Raw genomic sequence first — 15,023 nt, 5'->3', positions numbered from 1 at the left:
TCAGTCGTCTGCTTGTATAGTGATGGAATTGTTTCTCAAAAAGGACTTCATACAACCAAATGTTTTGTATATATTTTTTTATAAGTTATATTTCAATATTGTGAGTCTAAATTATGATTTGATTCAGAATGTATTTTTCCACCTGTGAAAAAAACAAAACAAACAGGAACCACATGTAAAAAATAAAAAATAGATTGCAACTGGTGATAATGAAATGGACAAATGCAATGAGAATACTGAAGCAGTTTAACTTAATCCATAGGCCATATTATTCACTGGGCTTCCCGACATCCAAAGTATTACTGAGACACTGTGAATCGGTCAACATCTGCTATTACAGCTACTACGTTAGCCACAGCCCATGTTGCTATTACAGCTACTACGTTAGCCACAGCCCATGTTGCTAGTGCACACGCAGGCCCTGAAGACATGGTCCATGAAGCCTTTTGTCATAACTACACTGTTTCCCTTCATTTATCTAATCATCCCAGACATTCCTCTTCACGAACTGAGGTTTGATGTCTCGGGTTCGGCCCTTTTTGAGTTGCCTAGAGGCAGATGGCCACTGTTTTAGGAGAACTTGATCACCAAAGCATGAGTATGGCTCAGTCCTCCTCGCACAGGCTGCCAGAGTAAAGGCTAGTGCTCCGTTTGTGTCTGCGCTGTTCCTGGATGTCTCCACTAGAGGAAGCGCAGGTCGTTAAACATGTCGCCCGGATCGTTGCACTTCCTCTGGCACACGCAGGAGCTTATCCACTGCATCTTCCAGCGTGTGCTGGAGCCTCCTTTGCAGCTGAAGTTGACGGTGATCATGCTGGACTTGTTGGGTACACAGCAGCGCTTGTCTGTGCAGAGTCCACAGTAGGTGGGCTTGAACTTCTTGGTGCTGGTGCAGCCAGAGAGTGTCAGCTTCTCCGCTTTCTTTGCCTGGAACTTTGGCCGACATGTTTTTCCCTTTGGCATCTGGAGGATGGAGAGGGATTATTTTAATTTTTATACAGACATCATTTCGTCATCATTCTTGTAAGATGCATACGTCTAACTGCTTGAATCCCGAGCAGGAGTCTTCATTCCCACAGCACCCAATGTTTTGCTTTTGGCAGCGTTCTGTTTCGCATTTCAATCATCAGTGTTTGCAAAGACCTGTCAACACTTTTAACACTATAATGCTGCACGGCGGTCATTTTGACCTTTTTGAAATTTATATGTGCAATAACTTTGTTGAATTAAAAATAGCCTACAATGCTGCTGGTACCTGGCTTTTCCTAAAAAGTGTCTGTATTTTTATTGAAAATAGTTTTTATATGAAGTACACAAAAGGCAAAGAAAATATGATCATTTTTACCTAGAACGTCCATAGGCGGTCATTTTGACCTCAATGAATTTCCCAGGCCTATTTTTTACCCAATATTTTCACATTTTGGTGTTTTGTCAAGATCTCTTAACACCAAGAATGCATTAATTTCTCAATTGGGTATTTATCATGAGAGGTTATAGAGTCAAACTGACCACTTACTAGTACTGTTTATGGAATTCTGGCACTTTTTAAAAATGCACATTATGGCACTTCTTTAAACTTGTTAAAATGAACATTTTTGTGTTATTCCGTCTTTTCAAAAGATATCTCAACACAATAAATGCGTTCATCTCTCAATTGGGTTAGAGCCCGAGCGATAGTGGATTTTTTTGGCCGATACCGATATTAGGGAGTAAAAAAAATGGCTTGACAAAGATATGACTTGACATGACTTATCAATCAACTTTATGGTCCAAAATTACATCGGTGCAATGAAACGGTAAACTTCACTGGGAATTTAATAATGATAATAAATAACTAGAAATAGAAAAACACAAATAGAATAGAATATATATATATATATATATATATAATATATAATATAATATATAATATAACTTGAGTTAAGAAAAAATATCAAATATACACGCTGGCTTATAACTTAAAAAATACAAAAATATCGGCCAACATATCGGCCGATACCGATATATCATATAACATCGGTAGACCGATATATCGGTCGGGCTCTCAATTGGGTATTAATCACGAGAGATTATAGAGTTTGGAATCTAGAGGTCAAAATGACCACTTACAGGCGTTCTAGTAGTTCTGGAATAGTTAGTCACCTTGATGCTCTTGAGCAGGTTCTTCTCACATGGCCGCAGCAGACACAGGCGCCGAGCCTTCCTCATCTCACACTTGCCGTTGTGGTTGTTGACGCGCACAGAGATGCCCAGGCCACAGGTCTTGGAGCAGGGGCTCCAGGGAGTGGTCTGGATCAGGCAGTTCTTCTTCCAGGCTAAAGGAGGATCCCTGTAAGCTTTCAGTATTACAGTTAAAGGGCACTGTGTCAACAACACCCTGCACACAGACCTGCTCTGTATGCCACCACGCTGCCAATCAGAGTACAGATCCGCTTCATAATGAACGCAAAGACCCTAAAATACTTGGTCTTACCCACCACCACCACAAGTGGCTTAACTTTGTGCTGCACACGACAAGGAACCTCTAAATGTTTCCCTTGTGCTCCTTACTAAAACAAGCCAATAGTTATACCGGGACCATTAGGCTTCCCAGTGGAAGTAGGCATTACATTTGAACACAGTGCCCCACCTAGAACTCTGCTTTCACTTAGTACATACAGTATGACAGAAGCTGGAGTGAAATTATCTTTAAAAATGGTTTCAATTTCCTGGTGTAGGTGTCGGTTCATGAATACTAAATCACACTTTGTTTGTTATCTTTGCTAAGTTTAAATTCAAGTTATGCCAGCCAGGCTCAGAAGGATCACAGAGTTGCAGGCAACCGGCACATGTATTGGCTTGCATTCCAAGTGAAGCAAAACCTGGTCAAAATACATCAAAGTTAAGTTGTAAGATCTTTGGTGCTTTTAATGAAAAGTGAGTCCTCCACCCCACCCCACCACCACCCCCACCCCCACCCCCATCTCAGTGAGCGTTTATGACTGGAACCATCCATCCCTCTGTGTTGCTGCGTTAGGTTGACTAACCACAGTCCACCACACTCACTCCTCTCTCTGCACACCGTGCTCCACCACACTCACTCCTCTCTCTGCACATCGTGCCAAAGTCATGAAATGCCCACTCTCCCCTTCTCTATCCAGCTTTACTTTGACAGCAATTAGCATTCCGAGCCAGACAAGCTGGCGATTCTCCACAGGTTTTCTCTACAAACACACACCTGGCTGCATGGCCATGTAGGTTGTATCCTGCTGCTGCTTCCTGGAGCTCTGTCCGCTACGCAGGCCGGCTGGCATGTTGCCCATCAGCGGGGCGGGGCCTAAGAGGCCAGCGGGCTTCTGGGTGAAGGCGGGCGTACAGCCGATGGCTCCTGCTATGCACATACACTTGTAGAGGGGGCTGGGCTGGAAGGCCTGTCCGTTCTCATAGTGCGCCCCATTCAAGTCACAGCCCACTGCCAGCATGTCTGAAAGAAGGAGGAAGACATCTCAGGGCTCTGGTACTACCCCAATGCCACCAGTGTAGCACTGTTGAGTTCTGAGTATTTTTTTTTTTTTTTTTTTTTTAATTATTAGTAGTGTAGAGCGGTAAAAGCACTCGCCTACATGTACCACCCGCAGAGACCCGGGTTCAATTCCCGGCAGCGGTACTTCTGGCTTTGTCAGACGTTCCTACAGACACAATTGGCCGTGTTTGCGGGTCGGAAACAAGTTGGAGGGGTATGAGTCCTGGTCGCTGCAATAGCGCCTCCTCTGGTCGGTCGGAGCACCTGTTCGGGGGCGAGGGAAACGGGGGAATAGTGTTGATCCTCCCATTTGCTACATCCTGCCAGTGAAACCCCTCGCTGTCAGGTGAAAAGAAGCAGCTGGCGACTGCACATGTATCGGAGGAAGCATGCACTAGTCTACGGCTCTCCCCAGATCGGCAGAGGGGGTGGAGCAATAACCGGGACAGCAGGGGGAATTTGCCAAGTACAATTAAGGAGAAAATGGGAGAAAGTGCTGCTGCAATGTGTAGTTCTCATATTAATCAGATTATGTAACAAAGAACTATTTTTTGATGAAGAGAGGATTCCCATGTGCACAGCCAGTAGAAAGATCAGGTGCTGGTCGGTTGCAGGAAAAGCATAAATTGAAAAATTAAAGGAACCACCGCAACACTTCTGTGGACCTGATGAAGCTGCACGCGAAACGCGTTGTTCACAATAAATAAATATCAGTAAGTCATTCTCAGTGTTGCGGTGGTTCCTTTAATTTTTCAACAATTTTTTGATATTTCATTTTATTATTTTTGATGGCAGTATCGTAAAAAACAATAGGGGTGTTAAGGATGTGTTTTAACAACAATACAATATGTATCACGATACGTGGTTGCAATACGATACAAGGATGATATTGGCTCGTTTAGAGCGATACAATATGACTCAATGACTTGAAATTGATACAGTCACTTTTTGGTCAAAAATACAGGCCTTGCATGAAATGTTTGTGTAGTTCTATTTCTTCCAGTATGCATACTTTCTATGCAGTGGTAGAGTAGATCCAACAATGACAAAGAATATTACTACTCTACTGGGACTTGCTTACAAGTGCCAGTAATAAGACAGCAGGTTATGTTTTTGTTGATATATTGATCATATATATCAACACAACTGTCGTCTGTTCCATTGCCATGTACAAACAAATGGTTGCTAGGTTACAGGCAGCCATCCTGGAAGTGGACTGCAGATGAAAATGAGCAATCTGCTATAATCTGGTACAAAGCATCTTTTCTCTCTGAGATCAATGTTATTTTTTTGCACACGGTCCCTGACAAATCAGCTCAATAATAAATCGATCATAAGTTTGTACAAACTTACTTGGCCAATAAACCTCACTTAGTCTGATGAAAGAACTGCTATAACGATGATAGGTTTTAACAACGATAAGTATCGCAGCACGTGGTTGCGATACGATATTGGTTCATTTCGAGCGATACGATACGTAGGAATATAAATCGACTCCGAAGAATTGTTCCACCCCTTTTTTGTGTGGATCCCACCCTATGCCTGAAAATTATATTCATGCAAATATCTGTCTTTGAACAAAAGGAGTAGAATTGAGTTTTTAAGATGATTCTTCTCTGTGTTGCTACTGATGAGTCTTGAAAACCCACCCTTAAAATGAAGTAACATAGCCTATATTATTACTATGATCGCTAATATTGGATCCGTCTTTAATCTGTTTTGTCATTAGGAGATAAAACCGGGAGATGTTCCACTGACAGTAATGACACGTTTTGTTTGAGCCTTTACATCCAGATGTGTCTACAAGGACTCTCCCATCCACTTGCTTAGTACCTTAAATCATTTGTTTCTTGAGGACATCACTGAGTTACTATTATTGAATGACCGGGAAGTTATTGTAAATACTCTTAAGTCCCAGTGTACATAGTACACGGCATATTCACATTTTATGTACACTCACTGTTATTTCAAATTTTGAAAATATTTGTTTTGTCTTCAGCTGTACAGTGATTTAGCCAATTTGACAATTATATTGCCCCATCACAATCAGCATACATCGTATTGATCACTGGCCAAACTCTAGTTCAGATACAGTAAAGAAATGAAGGTTCTCTACATAACGTTGACATGGAAAATGTGTAGGAGCCCTGTTTTAATTTAGCACAGCTCACACTACTCATTCAACAAAAGACGAGACTCCGTGCACTCACAAGCGCAGACTCCGACCTCGTATCTGGGCTGGTCGGCTGAGAAGTCGCAGTACATGCCCTTGTGCGGGTCGCAGACGTCCCTCTCGTTGCAGGGCTCTCTGATCTGCCGGGCGCAGCTCTTGCAGCAGCCACAGCCGTCCAGCACGGAGCTCACCCCCGGGGCACACTGGGTCTTCTGGCCACACTTGCAGGGCCACTGGCAGAACTGCCGCCTCTCAGCAGCGGCAGCCCGCCCGTCTCGAGGAGCCAGCTGCTGCCCATGGTTTTGAGCCCTGCTGCAGCACTGGTGGGAGGATAAGGGACGTTGTTTATGTTGGGTTGAAAACCAATCAAATCAAATTTTTGATCCCCATTTTTATTGGTGTTCAGACAGATAAGACCATAGGTTCAATGATTTGAGGTAATTTTCTCTGGTTTGGACTTTTTTTTTAATACTTTTTATTTAATGCATTTCAGCCAGGCCCGAACTTTGGTCAGGTCAGGCTGGCCCCACATCGGGCTACACAAACATACAACAAACTGTCAACCTTGACAACAACAACAACAGCAACAACAACAACAAAAAGAAAAAGACAGAAAAAGGGAAAAAGGAAGAAAATAAATAAATAAATAATTAAAAGAAATAAACTTTGACATTTTTACTGATGTAAATGACGGATATAAGGGGGGATGCACACCACAAGTGAACATACCCCTCACACTCAGGTTGTACTATTACTAAACTGCTTCTGGGAAATATTGTGTGTCAAACATTAGTTGACATTAGAGAGAGAGGAGATCACGTAAAAGAGTGACTTTTAAAGTTGTTTTCAGTGTTGGTTTTTCCATCAAGACTGAAACCAAGTCCAGCTCAAGGTACAAATGAAAATTCATGTCGGAACTGAATGAATGGGCAACTCGGTTAAGAGAAAGTTACCTCAGATACACTAATATGCAATATCACATTTATTATTAATTTATGATGATTTATGGTTCTTGTTATTAAAAAATGTTATTGACCAAACTACCGTAGATGTTTTCATCACTCCCACAAACAACCGTTTTATTTGATTTTAAATAAAGGTTCTAACAGAAGCATTTTTATATATTCTGTTTAGATAGCCATGTTGGAATAAAGTGCTTGACACTTTGAGCCTGAGTGCCGACATAAACAAGCAGCCCTCTGAAAAGGAGTCATGTTTAGAATCATATTCAGAAACTGCCCGAGGTGGTGGCACCACACAAGCATAATCATTCTAGTGTGTAGTTATGTAAACTTAATAAACTCTTTTAGGTATTTGCTATGATGCAATCATCCATGCATGGTGTCATTTGTCCTCCAATTCCCCTGACCACTTACTGCTTCCACGGGTCACTGAGGGTTATGCCAAAAATGTGAAGCCTTTCTGCCAGGTTTACTGAATGAGCTCATTTCATGGTGTGAAAACGGACCCAGGGAACCTTTAAATACAAAGACCTCAAACCTGGCTCCTCTTCTGACAGTAAATACCGGTACTCAATACTCAACGTATGACCAGGAATAACCTTTACCCCAATAATATATATAAAAAACATTACCACGAACTACCCAACAAGCAAAAAAGTATATTCCATACATTTATTGAAAAAAGAAAATGCTTATTTATGAAACTGCTACTTCTGAAAAATACCCCAGCTTCACAAATAAGCCATGAACTCAATGTTAGACAAACACAAATGATGAATAACTGATGCTCTAATCTTAGGAACAACATAGCATCTCAATGGTGTTTTCAACAGCCCTTTTCCTGCTTCTCCATAAAAGGCAGGTGTTGAGCGTCGTATCAAGTGAGCAAACACAAGTGTTTCTTTTAGAATAGAAAAGAAATCCAAAGGCACTTACCTGTTGAGCAAAGATGAGCAGGAGGGAGCGGCAGAGAAGAGATAGCATCTCTTAAGTATTCAAGATCACTGTGAGCTCCAGGAGAAAGCAGCCAGGGGAGGACACAACACGGTAGGAAGGTGGGATTGAGGGAGGGGGACTGGGAGAGAGGGGGGAAGAGATTGAGAGAGAGAGAGAGAGGGGCACAAAGCGCCCCTCTGTCTCCTCTCCAAACACACCTTTCCTTGGCTTAGCGATCCAAAGGGGAAATATTTGTCTTCAACGGCTCGCCTGCTCCCAGGCCTTCAAGTCCTGCCTACTTGTTTATTCTTAGTCTACAGACCCACGTATGCACACTCCTATTAGATTTATATGGCAGCAATCATCATCCTATAAGTTAAATATGTGAACGATTTGTGACTCCACCCGCTCTATAACAGCACGCTCCCTCCGCTCTATAACAGCACGCTCCCTCCGCTCTATAACAGCACGCTCCCTCCGCTCTATAACAGCACGCTCCCTCCGCATGCTACAAGACTCCACCCGCTCTATAACAGCACGCTCCCTCCGCTCTATAAAAGCACGCTCCCTCCGCTCTATAAAAGCACGCTCCCTCCGCTCTATAACAGCACGCTCCCTCCGCTCTATAACAGCACGCTCCCTCCGCTCTATAACAGCACGCTCCCTCCGCTCTATAAAAGCACGCTCCCTCCGCTCTATAACAGCACGCTCCCTCCGCTCTATAAAAGCACGCTCCCTCCGCTCTATAAAAGCACGCTCCCTCCGCTCTATAACAGCACGCTCCCTCCGCTCTATAACAGCACGCTCCCTCTGCTCTATAACAGCACGCTCCCTCCGCTCTATAACAGCACGCTCCCTCCGCTCTATAACAGCACGCTCCCTCCGCTCTATAACAGCACGCTCCCTCCGCTCTATAACAGCACGCTCCCTCCGCTCTATAACAGCACGCTCCCTCTGCTCTATAAAAGCACGCTCCCTCCGCTCTATAAAAGCACGCTCCCTCCGCTCTATAACAGCACGCTCCCTCTGCTCTATAACAGCACGCTCCCTCCGCTCTATAACAGCACGCTCCCTCCGCTCTATAACAGCACGCTCCCTCCGCTCTATAACAGCACGCTCCCTCCGCTCTATAACAGCACGCTCCCTCCGCTCTATAACAGCACGCTCCCTCCGCTCTATAACAGCACGCTCCCTCCGCTCTATAACAGCACGCTCCCTCCGCTCTATAACAGCACGCTCCCTCTGCTCTATAAAAGCACGCTCCCTCCGCTCTATAACAGCACGCTCCCTCCGCTCTATAACAGCACGCTCCCTCCGCTCTATAACAGCACGCTCCCTCCGCTCTATAACAGCACGCTCCCTCCGCTCTATAACAGCACGCTCCCTCCGCTCTATAACAGCACGCTCCCTCCGCTCTATAACAGCACGCTCCCTCCGCTCTATAACAGCACGCTCCCTCCGCTCTATAACAGCACGCTCCCTCCGCTCTATAACAGCACGCTCCCTCCGCTCTATAACAGCACGCTCCCTCCGCTCTATAACAGCACGCTCCCTCCGCTCTATAACAGCACGCTCCCTCCGCTCTATAACAGCACGCTCCCTCCGCTCTATAACAGCACGCTCCCTCCGCTCTATAACAGCACGCTCCCTCTGCTCTATAACAGCACGCTCCCTCCGCTCTATAACAGCACGCTCCACCCGCTCTATAACAGCACGCTCCCTCCGCTCTATAACAGCACGCTCCCTCCGCTCTATAACAGCACGCTCCACCCGCTCTATAACAGCACGCTCCCTCCGCTCTATAACAGCACGCTCCCTCCGCTCTATAACAGCACGCTCCCTCCGCTCTATAACAGCACGCTCCCTCCGCTCTATAACAGCACGCTCCCTCCGCTCTATAACAGCACGCTCCCTCCGCTCTATAACAGCACGCTCCCTCCGCTCTATAACAGCACGCTCCCTCCGCTCTATAACAGCACGCTCCCTCCGCATGCTACAAGGAATCACAGTATGTCATCATGCCGCCGCCCGGCGATAGCGGGGCATTACATTTTCAGGTTGCCCGTACGTACGTACGTCCGATTCTCGTTAATGCGACGCGATATCTCAGGAACACCTTGACGGAATTGCTTCAACTTTGGTTTAAATGTCCACTTGGACTCAAGGATGAACTGATTAGATTTTGGTCGTCAAAGGTCAAGGTCGCTGTGACCTCACAAACGGCATTTCCATGCGCGTTAATGCGATATCTCAGGAACACCTTGACGGAATTGCTTCAAATTTGTCTCAAACGCCCACTTGGACTCAAACATGAACCGATTAGATTTTGGTGGTCAAAGAAGTTCAAGGTCACTGTGACCTCACGACTGCCATTTTCATGCTCGTTAACGCGTCATCTCAGGAACGCCTTGACAGAATTTCTTCAAATTTAACTTGAACGTCCACTTGGACTCAAGGATGAACTGATTAGATTTTGGTGGTCAAAGTTAAAGGTCACTGTGACCTCACGGCCGCCATTTTCATGCTTGTTAACGCGATATCTCAGGTAGGGATGGCACGATTGGCGAGACATTCAAGGGTTGGGTAGGGGGTATAGAAAAATATTGTATAGTATCATATTAAACCCCCATAAAAATATCTAAGTCAAAAAGCCTATTGTGCAGAGAGATTAACCACAACAGGGGTAGGAGATGTGGGTGGTGGAGGGGGTGTGGTGAGGGAAAGGGGCGGAGCTAGACATAGGAAGGTCGTAGAGAGTCGGGATTCAAGGATGTGTAGGGGGACTGGCTAGGGGGTGTGGTTGGTGGGAAGGGGCGTGGTGAGCGAAACGGGCTTCTGTAGCTAGGGATACAGAGGTCATAGAGAGTTGGGATTCGAGAGCAGGGTTGTCTAGGGGGGAGGTGGGTCGTGGGGGGGGGGGTGATCAGTAAGGGGGAGGGGCTAGGGAAATTGGGCCGTAGCCAGGGATAGGAAGGTCGTAGAGCAGAGGTTGGAGGCGGGCCTCCCCATGGGCCACACCACTGCACTGTGGGCTTCAAGGTATTTGTGCTTGTCTGAGTCTGGGCAGACTGTTGACTTGTTGGCGGAGGCAATACAACCCTGATGCAGTGTTTCTAGTTCTTACTCAAACGGAGCGACAAAAAGTGAATGAATAAGTAAAATTGGAGAGGTAAATACATTCAGTGTATGCTGTTTGATGAATGTGCTGCTAAGCAGTGTGGTCCTACTTGATGTGGACTGAGACATATTTGAGTTCACATTCCTTGATTATTTACACTGAGGAAAGAGATCTATCTCCATCCATCCTCATAAAGGATCAGAGGGAAAGCCCAGAACAAAGCCTGCTCACTTGTTCTGTACACTCCACAGAGCATTAAAGGGATAGTTCACATTTTTCAAAGTCTAGCCCTATTTGCTACTTACCAATGATGATGTTGTTTGTTAGAGTTCTTTCTCAGCACGATCCATGCTGTTCCTCATAGTAGCTCTGGGAAAGTTTGGCAAAAATGCATGCGAGGTCATTGGGGTCACGCTTCTGTACGTACAAGCTGAGTGAAGCTCACTAAAGTTTCATCGACAGTGCACACACACACACACACACACACACACACACACACAGTGCGCGCACAAAGTACATTTCAGCGAGCTTCAGTCAGCTTGTACATACAGGAGCATTGACCTTACATTTCTTTTTGTTTTCCCAACTTTCCAGAGCTACTATGAGGAACAGGATGCATTGTGCTTGGTTAATTGGTTAATTGGTTAATGGACAGGCCGGCAGACAGATCTCTATGTAGCAACTACATAAACAGAATTAAACTTCAATGTGCAGATCCAACATGTGGATCTACCAGTTACCACAGAAACGTGTTAAAGGCTGGACTGTGAGGATGCTGGTGGAGATGATCTGTGTTGTGGTGAGGGGAAAGACCAGTTAGATTTGAACATACTAGACATATTTTAACATGGGATGTCCAGGCAACTCAGAGGGATGTCCAGGTAACTCAGATTATGACGTGGATATGAAACAAGGTCTCGAACCCTTAAGTCAAAAAGTGTTTTACGTCCCGTAAAAAGAAAAGTCTTTACTGACTTGTAGCGGTGCATCGTTTTTCAGTAGAGATGAGCTACATTTGGTATGTCACAAATTCAAAATACAATTTGCTGTTTAATATGCAAATGCAGGGAAATATACCCGACTCCAAACATGGAAACCTGGAATTTCCAGCGCAGTGCGGATTTGTCTGAGTCGTAGCACTGGACCGAGAGTTGGCTATCATTACTGGTTGCTAATGTTAGCTACAGATTGGCTAGCTAATAACCTGTGATATTTGCACATTTGAATATTCATAGAAAATAGCATTTTTCAATTAAGCTGAAAGAGTAGATGCTTCCACTCCCCCCTCCATTTATTTTACTTGTGTGGGAAAACTTTGTTAAATAAAATAATAATTTTTAAGTATTTTAAAACATGACTTTTGTGGTTCCTCGCAGGAACCAGAAAATATGTTCTCACATTATATATGATACCACAGCCCAGTCTCATGAAATGCATATGTATGACACGCGTGCGGCAACCATTTTAGGGCATCCTCGTCCGTCAGAGTTTAGGCTATCGTTCCTCAGTCTAAGCGTTGTCAGTTGTCATGTCTCCTATAGTAAACCGTCGAGTGTGCTCTGAAACACCTTCAGTCCTCACACGAAAACGCTGTCATTCCTCCTGCCTCACTTATCACTCAAACTAGCTGTCAGGCATCACTCCTCCATTGTGGTCCATTGGAGTGAATGGAGATGTTGCAACTCTTCTATTATACAGCTCTGGGTGGGTCTAACTCCCAGGGGGGGGTCCAACTCCCACATCGGGGGGGGCAGACTGGGTGGGTCTAACTCCCACAGGGGAGGAGGGGGGGGGGGGGGCCCAAATCCCACAGGTCAACTAGCATACAGTATTATGTATAATGCATAGCTATATTATATACACAATGAGGGCATACAATATTTTTTGTGTTTATCTCACTTTTATATTTAAAAACTGTTCTGAATATGAATTTGAATGCAATCTTTAATAGCCTAGTATCTCTATAAGTTATCATCATCTTGTTTGTCTCCTAACTGGCCCATGCTGTGGGCGTCTGGACCAGAACCACTTTGGTACTTGTATTTTTACAACCGGTACTGAATTACAATGCAGAAGGTCCCTCATTTAGGCGTGATTTCGAATCGCACATAGGTTACGCAAAAACCACGCCCTGTGCCCGCCTACGCAGCAGTCGAGCGCCGGGATTGGCGCTCATGCTCATGTTGGGCTCCGTTACAGGGACACATTCCTGTGAGAAGCAACAACACCAAGCGAGGCTGCAGCGATCGCTGCAATGAGGATATTGAAAGACAAAATCCTACATCACACCAAAGCATACAATGTATTTTAATGTTATTTGACTTTCTGACCACCCGCCTCAGCCAAAATAACAGATGCTGCCCTTGGCCATTGGGAAGGCTAACCCTTTACTTTTGGTTTCATTTATTGTGTATGATTCAACTTTTTATCTATGATTTTATATTATTGCATGTTTTTGTAGATTGTTGGGACTTCACTGGCCTGGGGGGGGGGGGGGGGAAGCTAGGCCTATGTGCTGTAGCCTATTGTATTTTTAATTTTATATTTTTTATATTTTTCATTTGCTGGTTGTGGTGTGGGAGATTCTAGCTGTCAAAAGAAGACAAAAGACTTGCTCCTGGCCAATCCCGGCGCTTGACTGCTGCGTAGGCGGGCACAGGGCGTGGTTTTTGCGTAACCTATGTGCGATTCGAAATCATGCCTCATTTAGGTGCCATGCCCGAGCTGCTGAGTGAAATATCGCCCTCCGGTGCTCAGAAACCGCTGCCGCACGCACCTTCACTAACATTATATAGGGCATATAACACTAACTAACATTATCGTTTGAAATCCTCTTTGAATAAATAAATAAAAATCTGTTTTAAAATATACAAAAAGTACCTGTTCAGGCACCGGTACCATTTTAAAAGTATCATTTTAGCACCAGTATCAGAGAAATACCATACCCATCCCTAGTTGTGCGTCAGACTCACCAGGTGCTTCGTGTCCCGGTGCCACTGCTCATCATCACTGCTGATACGACTTCACACTTTACTGACTACTGGAAGAAACACAGCAGGTATTCACACACAAAACAAGACTGTCAGCAAAATAACAGGCAAAGACAGGTTTCCTTCCCTGCTTTCAAATATACAGCTGCTAGGGCTGGGCGATATGGACATCAAATACGGTAACTACTTTTGACCAAATATACCTAACGATCAATCGATATTGTGACAATATTGATTATTGGTGCTTTCACAAAATACTTACAGAATGAGATGTTCATCAGTAATGTATCCACATAATACTGAAGTGGGTAAAAGGCAAATAGAATAGCGAGAACAGTCTGGTAAACTCAGAAAATGACATCACTTTACTGTAATGCAGCCTTTAAAACACACATTTCATATCACCATATTACCATATCCAACACCTAAGACCATATCTAGTCTCATATTACCATATCCAACATCTAAAACCATAATCTAGTCTCATATCACCTCCAACACCTAAGACCATATCTAGTCTCATATTACCATATCCAACATCTAAAACCATATCTAGTCTCATATTACCATATCCAACATCTAAAACCATAATCTAGTCTCATATATCACCTCCAACATCTAAGACCATGATCTAGTCTCATATCACCATATTACCACATCCAAGATCTAATACCATCTAGTTCATATCATATTGATATAATACTGATATATTGCCCAGCAATAAATAAATTAGTTCAAACTAGATCCACCTTCAGCAGCTACAACAGTAATTAACATGCTGCTTACACATTGATGTATGATTTGAGTGTTAAACTTAATACTTGTGTACTTTTACAGGAACACTCCGCCGATTTTGAACCAGCTTTGTATCATTACAAAATCAGTAGTAGCCTATCAGAAAACTGTCAACAGTTAAGTAATTTATTTAGTTGTCAGTTATTGAGACTGAGAGTTGATTTGAGTTAAGTTGTGGACCAGTGATTTGTGCATGAATTACATCTCATGGTCCGCAACTGAACTCAAATCAACTCTCAGTAACTGTCAAACGAAATGAATGACATCAAAACGGTTTACATTACTGTACTACTGATTTTGTAATGATACAAAGCTGGTTGAAAATCAGAGTTTAAGTAGGGTTTTTCATGCAGGACTTTTACTTGAAATTATAATTTTTTACATGATTGTATTGGTAGCCTACTTTTACTGAAGTAAAGATGGAGGCTTCTTTCTGGTTGCTGTCAATAAGATTGTAACCGACAACCGAGAGTCTATCAGTCTGTGTGGTGGTAATTTACCTGTGATTCTCTGCCTGCTTTAAAGTTACACTACTCACCTTCCACCA

At 44.0% G+C, this 15,023-nt stretch overlaps 1 protein-coding gene across 2 annotated transcripts; it reads right to left on the bottom strand.

Annotated features, from left to right (window-relative positions):
* Positions 1-17: 17 nt before the first annotated feature.
* On the bottom strand, positions 18-7,662 carry ccn6 (cellular communication network factor 6). 2 transcript variants are annotated; one of them, XM_083642817.1, is made up of 5 exons: positions 7,574-7,662; positions 5,713-5,995; positions 3,218-3,463; positions 2,143-2,336; positions 18-963 (listed from the first exon to the last, which is right to left on the bottom strand). In XM_083642817.1, the coding sequence occupies exons 1-5, from the start codon at positions 7,619-7,621 to the stop codon at positions 682-684; spliced, it is 1,053 nt and encodes a 350-aa protein (XP_083498943.1). In that variant the 5' UTR covers positions 7,622-7,662; the 3' UTR covers positions 18-681. The 2 variants fall into 2 exon arrangements, with proteins under 2 accessions (XP_083498943.1, XP_083498944.1); XM_083642818.1 differs by having other exon boundaries at positions 2,143-2,315.
* Positions 7,663-15,023: the final 7,361 nt, after the last annotated feature.

This window comes from Poromitra crassiceps (genome assembly GCF_964638095.1).
Source record: "Poromitra crassiceps genome assembly, chromosome: 9".
In the NCBI taxonomy this organism is placed as follows: Eukaryota; Metazoa; Chordata; class Actinopteri; order Beryciformes; family Melamphaidae; genus Poromitra; species Poromitra crassiceps.
This window is presented reverse-complemented; position numbering and strand designations above follow the sequence as displayed.